At 40.5% G+C, this 14,204-nt stretch overlaps 1 protein-coding gene across 2 annotated transcripts in view; it reads left to right on the forward strand.

The window, feature by feature from the left end:
* NHSL1 (NHS like 1) overlaps positions 1 to 14,204 on the forward strand; it is a 128,319-nt gene that overhangs the window by 88,170 nt on the left and 25,945 nt on the right. For both annotated transcript variants that reach the window (XM_065889101.1, XM_065889102.1), the window contains exon 3: positions 7,649 to 7,776. In XM_065889101.1, the coding sequence (XP_065745173.1) occupies positions 7,649 to 7,776 (128 nt within the window). The remainder of the gene's footprint in view (positions 1 to 7,648; positions 7,777 to 14,204) is intronic.

A 14,204-nucleotide genomic window follows, 5' to 3' on the forward strand; every position in this document is an offset into this window, starting at 1 on the left:
ATCTCCAGATGCCCAATTCCTGTCACGGTTTCTTTTCCATCATGCTCTAAGATTTCTGCCAAAGGCACCCCTGTGCCATTTCTTTGAAGATCCTTATGAACGTCTTTCATGTCTTAGCATCTACTGGTTCCACACTGGGTTAATTTCCTAGGGCTGCGATGACAAAGTACCACAAACTGGGTGGCTTAACACAGTAGAACTAAAAGCAAAAACAAAAACAGTAGAACTTTATTGTCTTACAGTTCTGGAGCCTATAAGTCCAAACTCAAGGTGTTGGCAGGGCCATGCTCCCTTCAACCTCTAGTGGAGAATCCCTCCTTGCCCTCTTCCAGTTTCTGGTGATCCCACATGCTCTTTGACTTACGGCAGCATAACTCCAGTCTCTGCCTCTGTCTTCGCAAGGCTGTCTTCCCTCTGTGTCAGTGTGTCTCCAAATGTTCCTGGTGTCTCTTTTTCCTCTTCTCATAAACACCAGTCATATTGGATTAGGACCCACTCTAGTGATCTCATTTTAACATGCTTACATCTGGAAAGACTATTTCCAAGTGAAGTCACATTCACGGGTACCAAGGGTTAGAACTTCAGCATATCTCTTCTAGGGACACAGTTCAACCCGGCACACATACTTTCAGATCAGAGAACCTTGATCCTTTTCTCTCCTTGCTTTGGTAGTTACAATATATCAAATACATTTACCAAGCACCTGGCTGATACTCTTTCAGTGTAAAAATGCCCCTAAGTATAAGGCTTTGTCTTACATGAAACTGATTAGGTTTGTAAATTTTGTAGTTAGATTAATTCAAATATTTGTGCTCTTTTTTGGATTGAGAGGGGTTAGAAATAAATGTCCAGGCCATTGACAGTAAGAGAATCCCCGTATGAGTGTCATACTGACTTGGGAAAAGCAATACAACCTCCTGATGTTTTGGTAAAGACGTAGCCAACAGCTTGGTCAAAGTGTAGAATCTTAAAGAACTGTGTAGGGCTCCCCTGGTGGCACAGTGGTTAAGTCCCCTGGTGGCACAATGTTTTGGTAAAGACGTAGCCAACAGCTTGGTCAAAGTGTAGAATCTTAAAGAACTGTGTAGGGCTCCCCTGGTGGCACAGTGGCCAATGCAGGGGACACGGGTTCGAGCCCTGGTTGGGGAAGTCCCACACACCGCGGAGCAACTAAGCCTGTGCGCCACAACTGCTGAGCCTGTGCTCTGGAGCCCACGAGCCACAACTACTGAGCCCACGTGCCACAACTACTGAAGCCCACGTGCCTAGAGCCCGTGCTCCGCAACAAGAGAAGGCACCACAATGAGAAGCCCGTGCACCGCAACGAAGAGTAGCCCCTGCTCACCACAACTAGAGAAAGCCCATATGCAGCAACAAAGACCCAACACAGCCAAAAATAAATAAAATAAATAAATTTATTAAAAAAGAAAAAAACAACTGTGTAGCCAAGCAGGTCTTGTTATGGAATTGCTTACTGACTTTTGAAAGTGGGAGAGTTTGGGGCTTCCCTGGTGGCGCAGTGGTTGAGAGTACGCCTGCCGATGCAGGGGACACGGGTTCATGCCCCGGTCCGGGAAGATCCCACATGCCGCGGAGCGGCTGGGCCCGTGAGCCATGGCCGCTGAGCCTGCGCGTCCGGAGCGCGTGCTCCGCAACGGGAGAGGCCACAACAGTGAGAGGCCCGTGTACTGCTAAATAAAAGAAAAAAAAATAGAAGTGGGAGAGTTTGAGGTAGTTATGGTTTATGTGGTAAATGCTGACAGCAGTGACTGTTTTTTGAGCACCCGCCAGGTGGAGGGTTCTGTGCAAAGTCCTGACACACCCTGACCTAGTCTCTCACCTTAAAGAGCAAAGTACTTGGAAATATTTGTTGACTGATTCTCATGATAGCTTCCCAGAAGAAGTACTGTGACAGCGCTAGAGGTGGGATCTGAGTTTCCAGAAGGTTAAAATGCTGTCCCCCAGGTCTCACAGGTGGTGAGTGGTGCCTGGTTTGTCCTGGATTCCAGACACTCAGCGGCTTCCCCATGGAGTCCCTCCCGAAGGTCAACGCCCTGTTACTGAAACACAGCAGGGTAGCTTTTCATCGCAGATTCCACATCGGAAGCCTCTCAGTCTCATTGGGGAAGGATTGGAAGTAAACACTTAGTAAGTGTTGGGAGAATGGGTGACAAGAATCTGGAAAATCATAGATTCAGTGTTGTCCCTCTTTTTGGAGGAGTCATTAAAGCTGGTGTGGGATAGTCTCATTCTCCCCCTTGCTTATGAGGTAGGGTGGCCCCTCCTTGTCCCCTCTGAAGTTAGGTATGGCTGTGTATGTGGCTTGTTGTGTCCAAAGAAATAGGAACGGAAGTAAACTCTGGTTATTTCTGGCAGAAGTTCCCAGAGCCAGTGTGAAACACACATTCTCCCAGCGCTGCTGCGTGATGGTCCAAGAACAAGCTGAGAAGGACCTTCCCTCGGCCTGGTCCCTGCGTGACTGTGGTGAGCAGAGCCCCCAGTAGCTCTGCCTAGACCAGGAGAACATGCAGGAAAGAATCTTCTTGTTGTATTAAGCCACTGGGATTTTGAAACTGTCTGTGACTGCTGTATATTCCAGCTCATTGTCACTAATTCAATACATTTAGGAGCAAAACAAAGAGAGTGGGAATTCATCAAGGATTTCCAGTAGAGAAAGTGATTTTGAAGATAACTCTAAATCTTCTTGCAGCAGACTCTCTCAGCATATATAAAATATTAAAACAGAAAGTCTAAAGAATAGTTTAATATGTGAAGGTTTGGAGGACAGAACAGTATTAAATTCACAAGATGTTTAGGTAACCATCTAATCCTATGACAGTATTTTTTGCTTCTATATTAAAAACTTTGGTCTACCAAGGTGTTCGTCCATTGTTCTTGCGCTAAAGAAAATAGTTTGACATGAAAGGAAGGAGGAAGAAATTTGTGGCTGGGAAACCAGAGGACACAATAAACAGTGACACCTTTATCCAAGTAGTACTGTGAGAACAATAGCACGGTTTTACTCTTAATTTCTGTTGCAAGAGACGTATGTGTTAAAGACAGCTTCTGTTACATTTAGTATCGTGTTTCCCTCCTGTGGTTACTGGCATAACCTGGCTTTAAATTATGCTTTGCCTTGCTCTTACCATCAGTTCAGTGTTTGAAAAGTCTTTGTTTATTCATGATGGCTAGTACTCACTTACATCTCACTCCACAGACAATAAACTCAGTTTTTAATGAACAAAGCCATGGTTTAGAAACTGAGAGCCATTGCAACTTGACAGGAGGAAATTTTCCTAGATTTCCCGTAGAGTTGGAATAAGATAAATGGCAATGGAATTTGATGAGTTTACTAGATTGCAGAAATCTGATAAGGGTATAAATTGGTCATCTGCCATAAATTTATATGGACTTTTTTTTTTTTTTTTTTTGTCTGCGTTGGGTCTTCGCCGTTGCGCGCGGGCTTTCTCTAGTTGCGGCGAGTGGGGGCTGCTCTTCATTGCAGTGCGCAGGCTTCTCATTGCGGTGGCTTCTCTTGTTGCAGAGCACGGGCTGTAGGTGTGCGGGCTCAGTAGTTGTGACTCACGGGCTCTAGAGCACAGGCTCAGTAGTTGTGGCGCACAGATTTAGTTGCTCCACGGCATGTGGGATCTTCCTGGACCAGGGATCGAACCTGTGTCCCCTGCATTGGCAGGTGGATTCTTAACCACTGCACCACCAGGGAAGTCCCTATATGGCCTAATTTAATCTTAGACCAGCATCGTGTTCATTTGATATATGCTACTGTTTGTTATACTACTATTTAAGTATTTTTGTGACATAAACTTAATCTTGGGGGGAAAAAGGGCATTATCTTTTAAACTAGGCTTAAAAGGTGACACACATTGGAAATACTAATAATTGTCAGCCTTTCATGCTTTTAACTTATGGATAATAATTTTACGATATTTTGGTCTTTTAAGATTCAACAGGTATCGAGTTATTAGGCTACTTTAAATTTCTTTTTAATTAAAAAATTTTAATTGGAGTATAACTTGTACAATATAGTTTCAGGTGTACAACATACAGATTCGATATTTAAATACGTTATAAAACAATCCTAATAAGTCACCATACAAAATTATTACAGTATTGTTGACTGTATTCCTTATACTGTATATTATATCCCTGTGACTTATTTATTTTATAACTGGAAGGGTTTTTTTTTGTTTTGTTTTGTTTTGTTTTTGTGGTATGTGGGCCTCTCACTGTTGTGGCCTCTCCCATTGCGGAGCACAGGCTCCGGACGCGCAGGCTCAGCGGCCATGGCTCACGGGCCTAGGGATCCCACATGGGATCTTCCTGGACCGGGTCACGAATCCGTGTCCCCTGCATTGGCAGGCAGACTCTCAACCACTGCGCCACCAGGGAAGCCCTATAACTGGAAGTTTGTACATCTTAATCCCCTTCACCTATTTTGCCCAACCCCACCTCCCTCCCCTCTGGCAGCCATCCACTTGCTCCCTGTATCTATAAGTCTGTTTCTGGTTTGTTTTGTTTTTTAGATTCCACATATAAGTGAAATCATACAGTATTTGTCTTTCTCTGTCTGACTTATTTCACTTAGCATAATACCCTCTAGGTCCATCCATGCTGTTGCAAATGGCAAGATTTCATTCTTTTTTATGGCTGAGTAATAGTCCTCTGTATGTTTGTGTGAATATTGGAGTACATATGTCTTCTTGAATTAGTGTTTTTGTTTTCTTCAGGTAAATACCTAGAAGTGGAATTGCTGGATCGTATGATAGTTCTATTTTCAATTTTCTGAGGAACCTCCATACTGTTTTCCATAGTGGCTGCACCAGTTTACATTCCCACCAACAGTGCACAGGGGTTCCTTTTTCTCCACATCCTTGCCAACACTTGTTATTTCTTGTCTTTTTGATGATAGCGCTTTGCTTATTTTTAATATTATTGCCAAGAATATCAGAACTAATATCACCTTTAGACATGATCTAGCCTAGCAATCCCTTGCAGAGGAATCTTTTTCAAATACATTCTTACACGGTACCTGGTACGTGAAACAGATTTTTTTAATATTATAAACTTCTATAATTTGAGACTTGTACTTTTCATAAGGTCAGTGGATGAGGGGAGAAAGGATTATTTTGAACAGGGAAAGGACTTAGTTGAAGAGGCCCTTGGCCTTCACTTTGTATTTTGATTTGTTTGGCAACTATTTGAAAGCACTGAATTACGTGATAAGTAGCTGCCAGTGGTAATAGGTTTTATTGGTTTGTTTGACAAGGTTCACCCTGAATCCTTAGGCGACTTCAGTTTTATAGGACTACAGAAAAGTTAATTTAGCAATACAAGTTAATGACATGTAGAACTATGGAGCTATAATTTTTTATCTTAGCTTTAAGATAAAAAAATAAAATCAAATATTTACAGAATCCCAGAACTCTGCACAGAACACCGTTTGAAAACTAGCTGTCATGCTCCAGGTAACATCGCTGTAGAACGAGAGCATAGAGTCTGGTTGTACTATCTACTTTTGCAGAGAGATTGTCAAATATTGGAGAAAATGTGAAAGTATTTCTCACTGAAAAGGGTTAGGGTTAGTAAATCCTCATTTTTAAAAGTGTGTTCTGGAAGTTTCCGAAATTTTTTTTTTTAATTTTCTGTTTTACTCAGTATTAACAGTGGTTGCCAGCCCACACACTGTTCAGCCCATAAGTAACTGAAGTAGTAGGGTTTAGCTCTCTTATGATAATTATATTATTAAATCATTAATTTTTAAGTTAGTTTGGCATTCTAAAAGAGCCTCGTGACTATTTCCATGGGACTTTTAAAAAATCTGATTTATAGTTTTGGTTTGGTTCTCCACTCCCACTGTGAGGTAGATAGCACAGGAGAGTGAGGATTTTTTTATTCTCCAGTTGCAGAATTTTTATCTCTCCACTAAAGCAACTATTAATCTCCTCTTTGAAGAAGAAGCTTAGCTCCTAGTGTTAGAAGGGAACTCTGAAGATGCCCTACTTTAGTTCTGTGCCATTAGGCGCATGGTTTTGTAAAGCTGTGCAGAGAGGAAACTTGTCCAAAACCAAACACATGTCACCTTCCTTTACCAAGCTGGATATTTAAAGGAACCCTGTGGGGAATCCTTTTGCAAGACAAATGCTCCTCTGAGGTATTTGGGTAATAGGAGAGCTCCTGGGGCTTTGAAAAGCCATTAGAACTCTTCATTCTGTGCTCACCCCCACCAATGGGAGTTATCAGTGCAATGGTTTGTTGCTCCTTGAAGAGAATCTCTAATCTCTGAGCAGCCAGTGGTCCTAGTCCCTCTGCGATCCAGGGCTGCTACTTACCTTCCACTCAGTGGTGCCAGGCATTCCTCCGTGGACTGGAAGACATCTCAGACTGCCAGCCAGCTTGTACTAACTGAATTCTGCACAGTGATTATAGGCTGTTTAGCATCAAAGTTAAATTGAGAAGTAAAAACAAAATGAGAGCATTATAATCCATGATTTCTCTTGTCACTTCCAGCTAATCAGTCTAGAAAACAAGCCTAGCATGAGAATTGCTTGTGTTTTTTGATGTGGAATTACTTAATCAATTGTTTCATGTCAAAAATTATAGTAAGTATGGAAACCAGTATGGAGATTCCTCAAAGAACTAAAAATAGGGTTGCCATATGATCCAGCAATCCCACTCCTGGGCATATACCCAGACAAAACTCTAATTCAAAAGGATACATGCACCCCTATATTCATAGCAGCATAATTTATAATAACCAAGACATGAAAGCAACCTAAATGTCCATCGACAGATGAATGGTTAAAGAAGATGTGGTATGTATATACAACAGAATATTACTCAGCCATAAAAAAGAATGAAATAATGCCATTTGCAGCAACATGGATGGACCTAGAGATTATCATAGTAAGTGAAGCAAGTCAGTCAGAGAAAGACAAACATCACATATCACTCATATGTGGAATCTAAAATACCACACAAATGAACATATCTACGAAACAGAAACAGACTCACAGACATAGAGAACAGACTTGTGGTTGCCAAGGGGGAGGGGAGTGGGGGAGGGAAGGATTGGAATTTGAGATTAGTAGATGCATACTATCATGTATAGGATGGATAAACAACCAGGTCCCACTGTATAGCACAGGGAACTATAGTCAGTACCTGGTGATAAACCATAATGGAAAAGAATAAGAAAAAGAATATGTATATGTATAACTGAGTCACTTTGCTGTATAGCAGAAATTAACACAACATTGTAAATCAACTATACTTCAATAAAACTGGAAAAAGATTATGGTAAGTAAGACCTTGGGTTCAAATTCTGAGTCCGCTGCTTACTTGCATAACATTACACAACAAGTGATTTAATTACCCTGAAGTTGAGTCAGAGGGTTGTTGTGAGGTGTAAAGGTAATCCCTTTGAAGTGTATTAACGTGGTACGTAGAGTGTGGCAACTGCTTTACTAATTCGTAGTTCTTTTTACCATAATTTTTATTATTAATATTGTCATTATTTTGAAATTGTGTTATGCGTAGAGAAATATTACTAGGAAAGGTAAGTAAGGAGGATTAAACTAATCCTGGTTCTTAAAGCCCTTTCTCCCCTCCCCGGCCTGTACCCCTGCAGAATGTGATAAGCTGCGGCAGGATGGCTACCGGAGTTCTCAGTACTACTCCCAGGGACCCACCTTTGCAGCCAACTCCAGTCCATTCTGCGATGATTATCAAGACGAGGATGAAGAACCAGATCCAAAGGTAAGGCTTCTAAATGCAACAGAGGATCCTGGACTGGATCGCAGAAGAGAAAAAGGACGTAAGTTGGAAAAACTGGTGAAATCAGAATAAGGCTGTTTTTCAGTTAATAGTATTATCCCACGTTAATTTCTTGGTTTTGGCAAATGTACCATGATTATGTAATATGTCGATATTAGGGGAAACTGGGTGAAGGGTACACAAGGAATTCTCCATACTATCTTTACAACTTTTCTGTAAGTCTAAAATTAGTCCAAAAAAGGTAAGTTCAGGACCCAAGGAATTCATTAAAGGGACATAAACAGTGTATTGATTTCAGTACAATATTCAATAAATTACATGAGATATTAAACACTTTATTATACAATAGACTTTGCATTAGATGATTTGCCCTAACAGTAGGCTAATGTTAAGTGTTCTGGGCATGTTTAAGGTAGGCTGGGCTAAGCTGCAATGTTCGGTAGGTTAGTGAATTATATACATTTTGACGTTTGTTTTCAACTCACGGTGGGCTTATCTGACAAACCCCCATCATAAGTTGAGGAAGATCTATACAAAGAAGGTCTTTTATTATAATAGGAAAAGCAGCTATTTCAAAATTGATCTAGCCTATAATTTTAAAAACTCACTTTTCTCTTGTTGGTATGAGTAAGGAAAATTAAAATCAGAAGATGAATTACATGGTGAGGATTTTGTTTTGTTTAGATTAAGTTTTTTCAGCTTTATTGAAATAGAATTGACAAATACATTTTTATATATTTAAAGTGTGATGATTTGACATACGTGTGCTTTGTGAGATGACCATCACAATTGGGTTGATTAACACATCCATCACCTTCACTACTTTAAACACAGAATTATAATTCATTTTTTAAAAAGTAATTATTAAGCATCTTCTGTGTGCCAGGGACTCTTCTAGGTGCTGGTGATGTAACAATGAAGCAAACAAAAGAAATACTCGTCCTTGATGGTGCTTTGATTTGATGGTGAGACACCGAGAATAAATAAGCAATGATGCTGTACTAAGTGACGTGTGCTGTAGAGTAAAATAAAACAGAACAAGAGGTTGCAATTTTAAATTAAAGGGGTAGGCCTTCCTGAGCAAAGAGGTGATTGGGATTAAAAGAGTGAGCCATGCAGAAATCTTGGAGAAGGACATTCCAGGAAGAAGCAGCAGCCAGTGAATAAATGTTTCTTAAAGTATATAGCATTTACCTGCTACTACAAAATGTGAAGATTAATGAGATATCTGTACTTGCCTCAAGAAACTTAGAGCTCTCAGGTAGGGAGAACTCACCAGAATGAAAACTTTTACATGTATTAACATGATGCAATAAATGTTTGGCATATAGTGACATTTGAAAGAGAAATTCTTCTGACTTGGGCAGTCACGAAATGGGGAAGGGGTTGGGAGAGGGTGAGGTGTGTAAGAAGAATATTTATAGACTACTGCAACAGGCAAGAAGTCCTAAGGACCTCGAGATCCAAAGAGTGGCTGTGAATGGTGAGGAAGGGGGAGGTGAAAAGCTAAAGTTAAGAGATGGTGTTATTCTAGGAGTTAAGGAGACAAATTTCGAGCGTTAGCTCTGCCACTTGCTGCATTTCTTTGGGTGCATCACTTGGGCCTTCAAGGCATTAATTTCTTTATCTAGAAGGTGGTGAGTGGAAAATTGTTCTCTAAGATCGGAGCTGTACTTCTGCCCAAGTTAATTTTAAAAATTAACACAATACCAATACAGTAAGTCCCCTACATATTAACGAGTTCTGTTCCGAGAGCATGTTCGTTAAGTCCAGTGTGTTCGTAAGTCCAGCAAAATTAGCCTAGGTACCCAACTAACACAATCGGCTATATCGTACTGTACTGTAATAGGTTTACAATACTTTTCACACAATACGTATTAAAAAAACACAAAAAATAAGGAAAACATATTTAATATTACAGTATAGTACCTTGAAAAGTACAGTATGGTACCGGCTACATCACCACTGCTTTTACACTTGCTTCCGGACATCCTGGGCTTGAAATAAAGATACTGTACTACCGTACTCTATACAGTACTGTACAGTAAAGTACACAAAAGCATAAGCACTTGTGGAGGATGCACGCATGTGACAGTGTACGCCAGATACGTGACTTAAGTGATTGGACATGTGAACACGGTTCGCATCTTTGAAAGTTCGCAACTTGAAGATTCATATGTAGGGGACTTACTGTAAAAAGTTGAGTAGTTTTGTTCTGTTTTCGTTTAGAGTTATTTTAGGGGCTGGGAGGAGGAGGGCGAGGACTGGAGAAACTGAGTCCAAGGTTCCTACCTGGGAAAGCCGTAAAACAGAAGAGCAGTGGTGGGGGAAGGAGAAACAGCCTGACCAGATATTAAGACATAAAGAGTCAAGAATCATGCCAGTGTGGCACCTGGATATACAGACCAATAGGACAGAATATTAAAAACAGACTGTAAAGTCCAGGAGTAGACCTAAATCTTTAGGGATTTAGTATATGATGAAGTTGGCATTTGAGATCAGGTGGGAATCCATTAACTGTACGAGGGGCTCCAAGCTAGCATCTTATGGTCTCCACGTTAAGACCAAGACCCCTAACTGCAGTCATGTCCTTAAATGTCATTCTAACAGTTGGGATCATTTTAAACATGGAGTATATAGAAGTCAACTTAGAGGGAAAATTCTACTGGGGAAACCCTTCACTTTGTATTTCCAGGTGGGCACTGGAGGTGGGTCTATGGTGAGGAGAGCAGTGAACTATAGAGAAGAAGGGACAGGTACGTTAACAAATGCTTAAGGGGCAAATGGTCTGAGAGCAAAATTAGGATGAAAAGCACCTAACTTGCATTCAAGAAATAATTAAGCATCTATTATGTGCTTAGGATAGAAGCACTCTCCTAAAATGAGAGTTGCTAATAGGGCAAAAGTTAAGGACATAAATTAGAACAGAAAACTTAGGGGACGTCTGTTTTGGTTATTTATTCTGGCTAATCGTTCCAGAATAATTATCCTAATGCAAAACATTTCCCAAGTAGGACTTGTGTTTATGGTGTGGTGAAAGGTATTTTGCTAATGATAGCCACATACATCTTTCAAAGTAGTGATGTAGTGTAGCAAGAAAAGAAATGGCTTGAAATATTTCCAACTGTATATGTTAATGTATATCATTAAATAGTAAACATGCTGCATGAAAAATGCTGTCTGCAAAGAGATTCAGAAATCTCACAAAATACCTTTTTATTCAGCTGTGAAATCAAAGAGTAAGGCATTGCTTTAGTATTGTCCTAGCCTTGACATTTTTTTGTTCTTTCAGTTTTCAGTGTGTACCAGGTACTACCAAAGAGCTTATTCAGGTATTTGAAGAAAATTCAGTTACAGATGACAGAACACTTCCTTGAGAAGGCATTTCTCCAACTGCCATTGCTGGAGGTTATGTTTGATGAATATCTTCACTGAATCAAGGCAACATTCATAGAGGCCCCATTGTCTCAGCAGAAAGAATGTCAGTCATTACTCAATCTCTTGCGTAAAATTCCCCCCCAAACAGATAAATTAGACTGGGCTTGTGGCAATAAATCGTTGGCTCTAATGGTACTGAGAGAAACAGAAACTTTCTTTTCTAGTTTCTGTTTTTCTTTGAACTGGCATCTCAGGTTCTGTTTTAGTCTTCACTGATAAGAGGTATTTAAATTGGAGGAGGACTTAGAAGACGGCAGAAGGACAGTAGCCTTACTCTGCGACTGCACATGGAGGAGGCTTGTATAAGGTGATACTTCAGAGCACCGGTCCGGGGCAGCTTTTCCACCCGTCGAAGCTGGTGGCCTTGGCAAATTGCTTCCCTCTGTGAGCTTCAGTTTCCTCAACTGTGCAGAGTCATAAACTACATGTTCTGGTTTTGCTCAGGACAGTCTGGTTTACAGCTGCTGTTCTGTGTGATTATTCAAAGCACCCCTTTCACTCTCAAAGGTGTTCTGGTTTTGATCATAAATTGCACGATTACCTCACCCACCTTGAGGATGATCGTGAGGTTGAAGTGAATTAAGGTTTGTAAGATCCTTAAGCATGGCGCCTGGTGCACAGTATATGCTCAAATGATGACGACTAGTGTCTTATAAACTGTCTGGTTTTATGAAAATTGGCCACTCTTTCAGTCACTCTGAGTCTTTTATTCCACCCACGTAGAATTTCCTATCTGAGGCAATGAATTTGAGAGGTTTCAGCAATTACTAAAAAATTTCTAATTGTGTCTTCACAGGTTATCTACGTGTAGCACTACCAGTGGTTATACTGGTACTAACTTTATAATGATAGTAAAATGCTTTAGAACTTTTTCAAAATCATATCTCATTTTCACAAGAACTCCCATGAAATAGGTACTTTAATAATTATTACTACCATTGTAACCATCTGGAAACTGAGACTCAGATATATGAAATTACTTTCCCAAGAAGATCACATAGCCAGAATGAGTCAGAGGACATGACCCAGGGCTTCTCACCTTATATTTCATTTCTTTTCGTTGCACCATATTGGTGAAATAAAAGGGCAAGATTACTAAATTACCCAGTGCCTTCACATTATGCCTGCCGTGGTCATTTGTCCTTCTATTTTTGACTTGTCTGGTGTTCATTCATTCATGCTCTTGTTTTCAAAAACCATTTAAGTCCTGCTTGGTCTCAGTATACAGACAGGGCCCCTGGCCTAGGGTAACTTACCGTCGAGAAAACCTTTACGACGATCCTAGATACAGTCACTTCTCACTGGGTCTCTCTGGGTGAATAGTTTCAGGAGGACACAGTGGAAGCACAGAGGAGTCTTTGCTGTCTCCTTGTGTTTACTGCTCTGCGGTTTGTGGCCCTTGTTACTCTGTACCTTTGCAGGCAGGGTGAGAAGATTGGGGTCTGCCATTTCCAGGCCTTTATACATTCCAACAGTGAGGCTGTCTCTCATAACTTGTTCCGGTTTCTCTTGCGACACACATCCCATTAAATTGGAATGGGCTGTATTCATATCTGCCCTCCATTCTAGACTGGGGCAGGACGGGGGGACAGACACACAGCATTCTCATTGTGTTGATCTCTTATTCCCAGTATGGAGCCAAGCACCTGGCACAAAGAAAAGCTCAGAGGCTGGGCTCAGTGCTGTGTGTGAGTCTACTTAATACTTACTGCAACCATGCAAGGTAGCTTGCATTGTGTGCATGTCACAAATGCATCTTGGAGGGATTACACCACTTGCTTAAGATCACATAACTTTTAAACCCTGAAACAGAGTTCTCTCTCTCTTTCTTAAAAAGAGCATTATATGGTATAATCTACATAAAGTAAACTACACGTCTTTAAAGTATACAATTTAATAAGTTTTGACATATTTATACATACAGGAGACCATCACCACAATCAAGATAGTGAACACACCCTTCACCCCCAAAAGTGAACTAGGATTAAAACCCAAATCTGTGACTCCACAGCCCCTGTTTTCCCTCAAACAATGAGTGTATGCGGAATTGAGGCTTAGCTACAGCTCTTTCCTGCTAACTACTCTCTTAGGGGAGTTTTGAATTGTTGAGATAATAGGAAGAACATCTTTTTCAACGCATCATCCATCAGTAAAAGAGTGGATAAATAAATGTGTTAGAATGGAATGTAGGCTTCAGTGAAATGGATTAACTATAGCTCACACAACAACATGGATATGTCTTCGAAACAATGGTAAGTAAATAACACTACAAAGAGAATGGTACCATTTTTATAAAGTCAAGAAAGTCTAAATATGTAATTTAGACATATTTATGCATAACAACAATTTAGGGAATGATAAATAACATAGAATTCAGGAGAATGGTTACCTTGGGGGAAGCAGGGAAGAGTTTGGGGTGGATGCAATTTTTTGGTACTATTTTAAGTCATGAGTTGGGTAGTAGGGTCTTAAAAATTCATGTTATTTTGTATATATGATTTATTATAATAAAAGGTCATTAAAAGTAGGAAATTATCACTTTGAACATTTAGGTTCACTTAATATGTGATCGTGTAAATCCAAAATATTTTAATTCAGTACAGGGTAAGAAAGTTTAGAGCCCATGATAAAGAGGCTAGGTTTGTGGTAATATACTGAGTAGGAGAGAAGGAACAATTGAAATTATTTAATAATGTGAATGTGGAAACCACCTCCTGGCCATCGTGGAGCTGCTGGATGGGCCATGAACTGTGCTTCTGTGTGGATCCCCCCAAACCACTACCCTTGGTTTTTGTTGTTGGGTCCAGGGCCCAGGGAGCCCGGGGGAGGAATAAGGAGAGAAGAGAATGAAGCCAGGATGTCTTGTGTCTCAGTGTATTGACGGTGGAAGAAGCATATAGCCAAAAAAGACTCCAAACATTTTGGCACCTTATAAAACTATCTAGAATCTTTAAAAAGAAAGAGTTGACCCA

Source organism: Phocoena phocoena, chromosome 12 (genome assembly GCF_963924675.1).
Source record: "Phocoena phocoena chromosome 12, mPhoPho1.1, whole genome shotgun sequence".
NCBI classification, from domain to species: domain Eukaryota; kingdom Metazoa; phylum Chordata; class Mammalia; order Artiodactyla; family Phocoenidae; genus Phocoena; species Phocoena phocoena.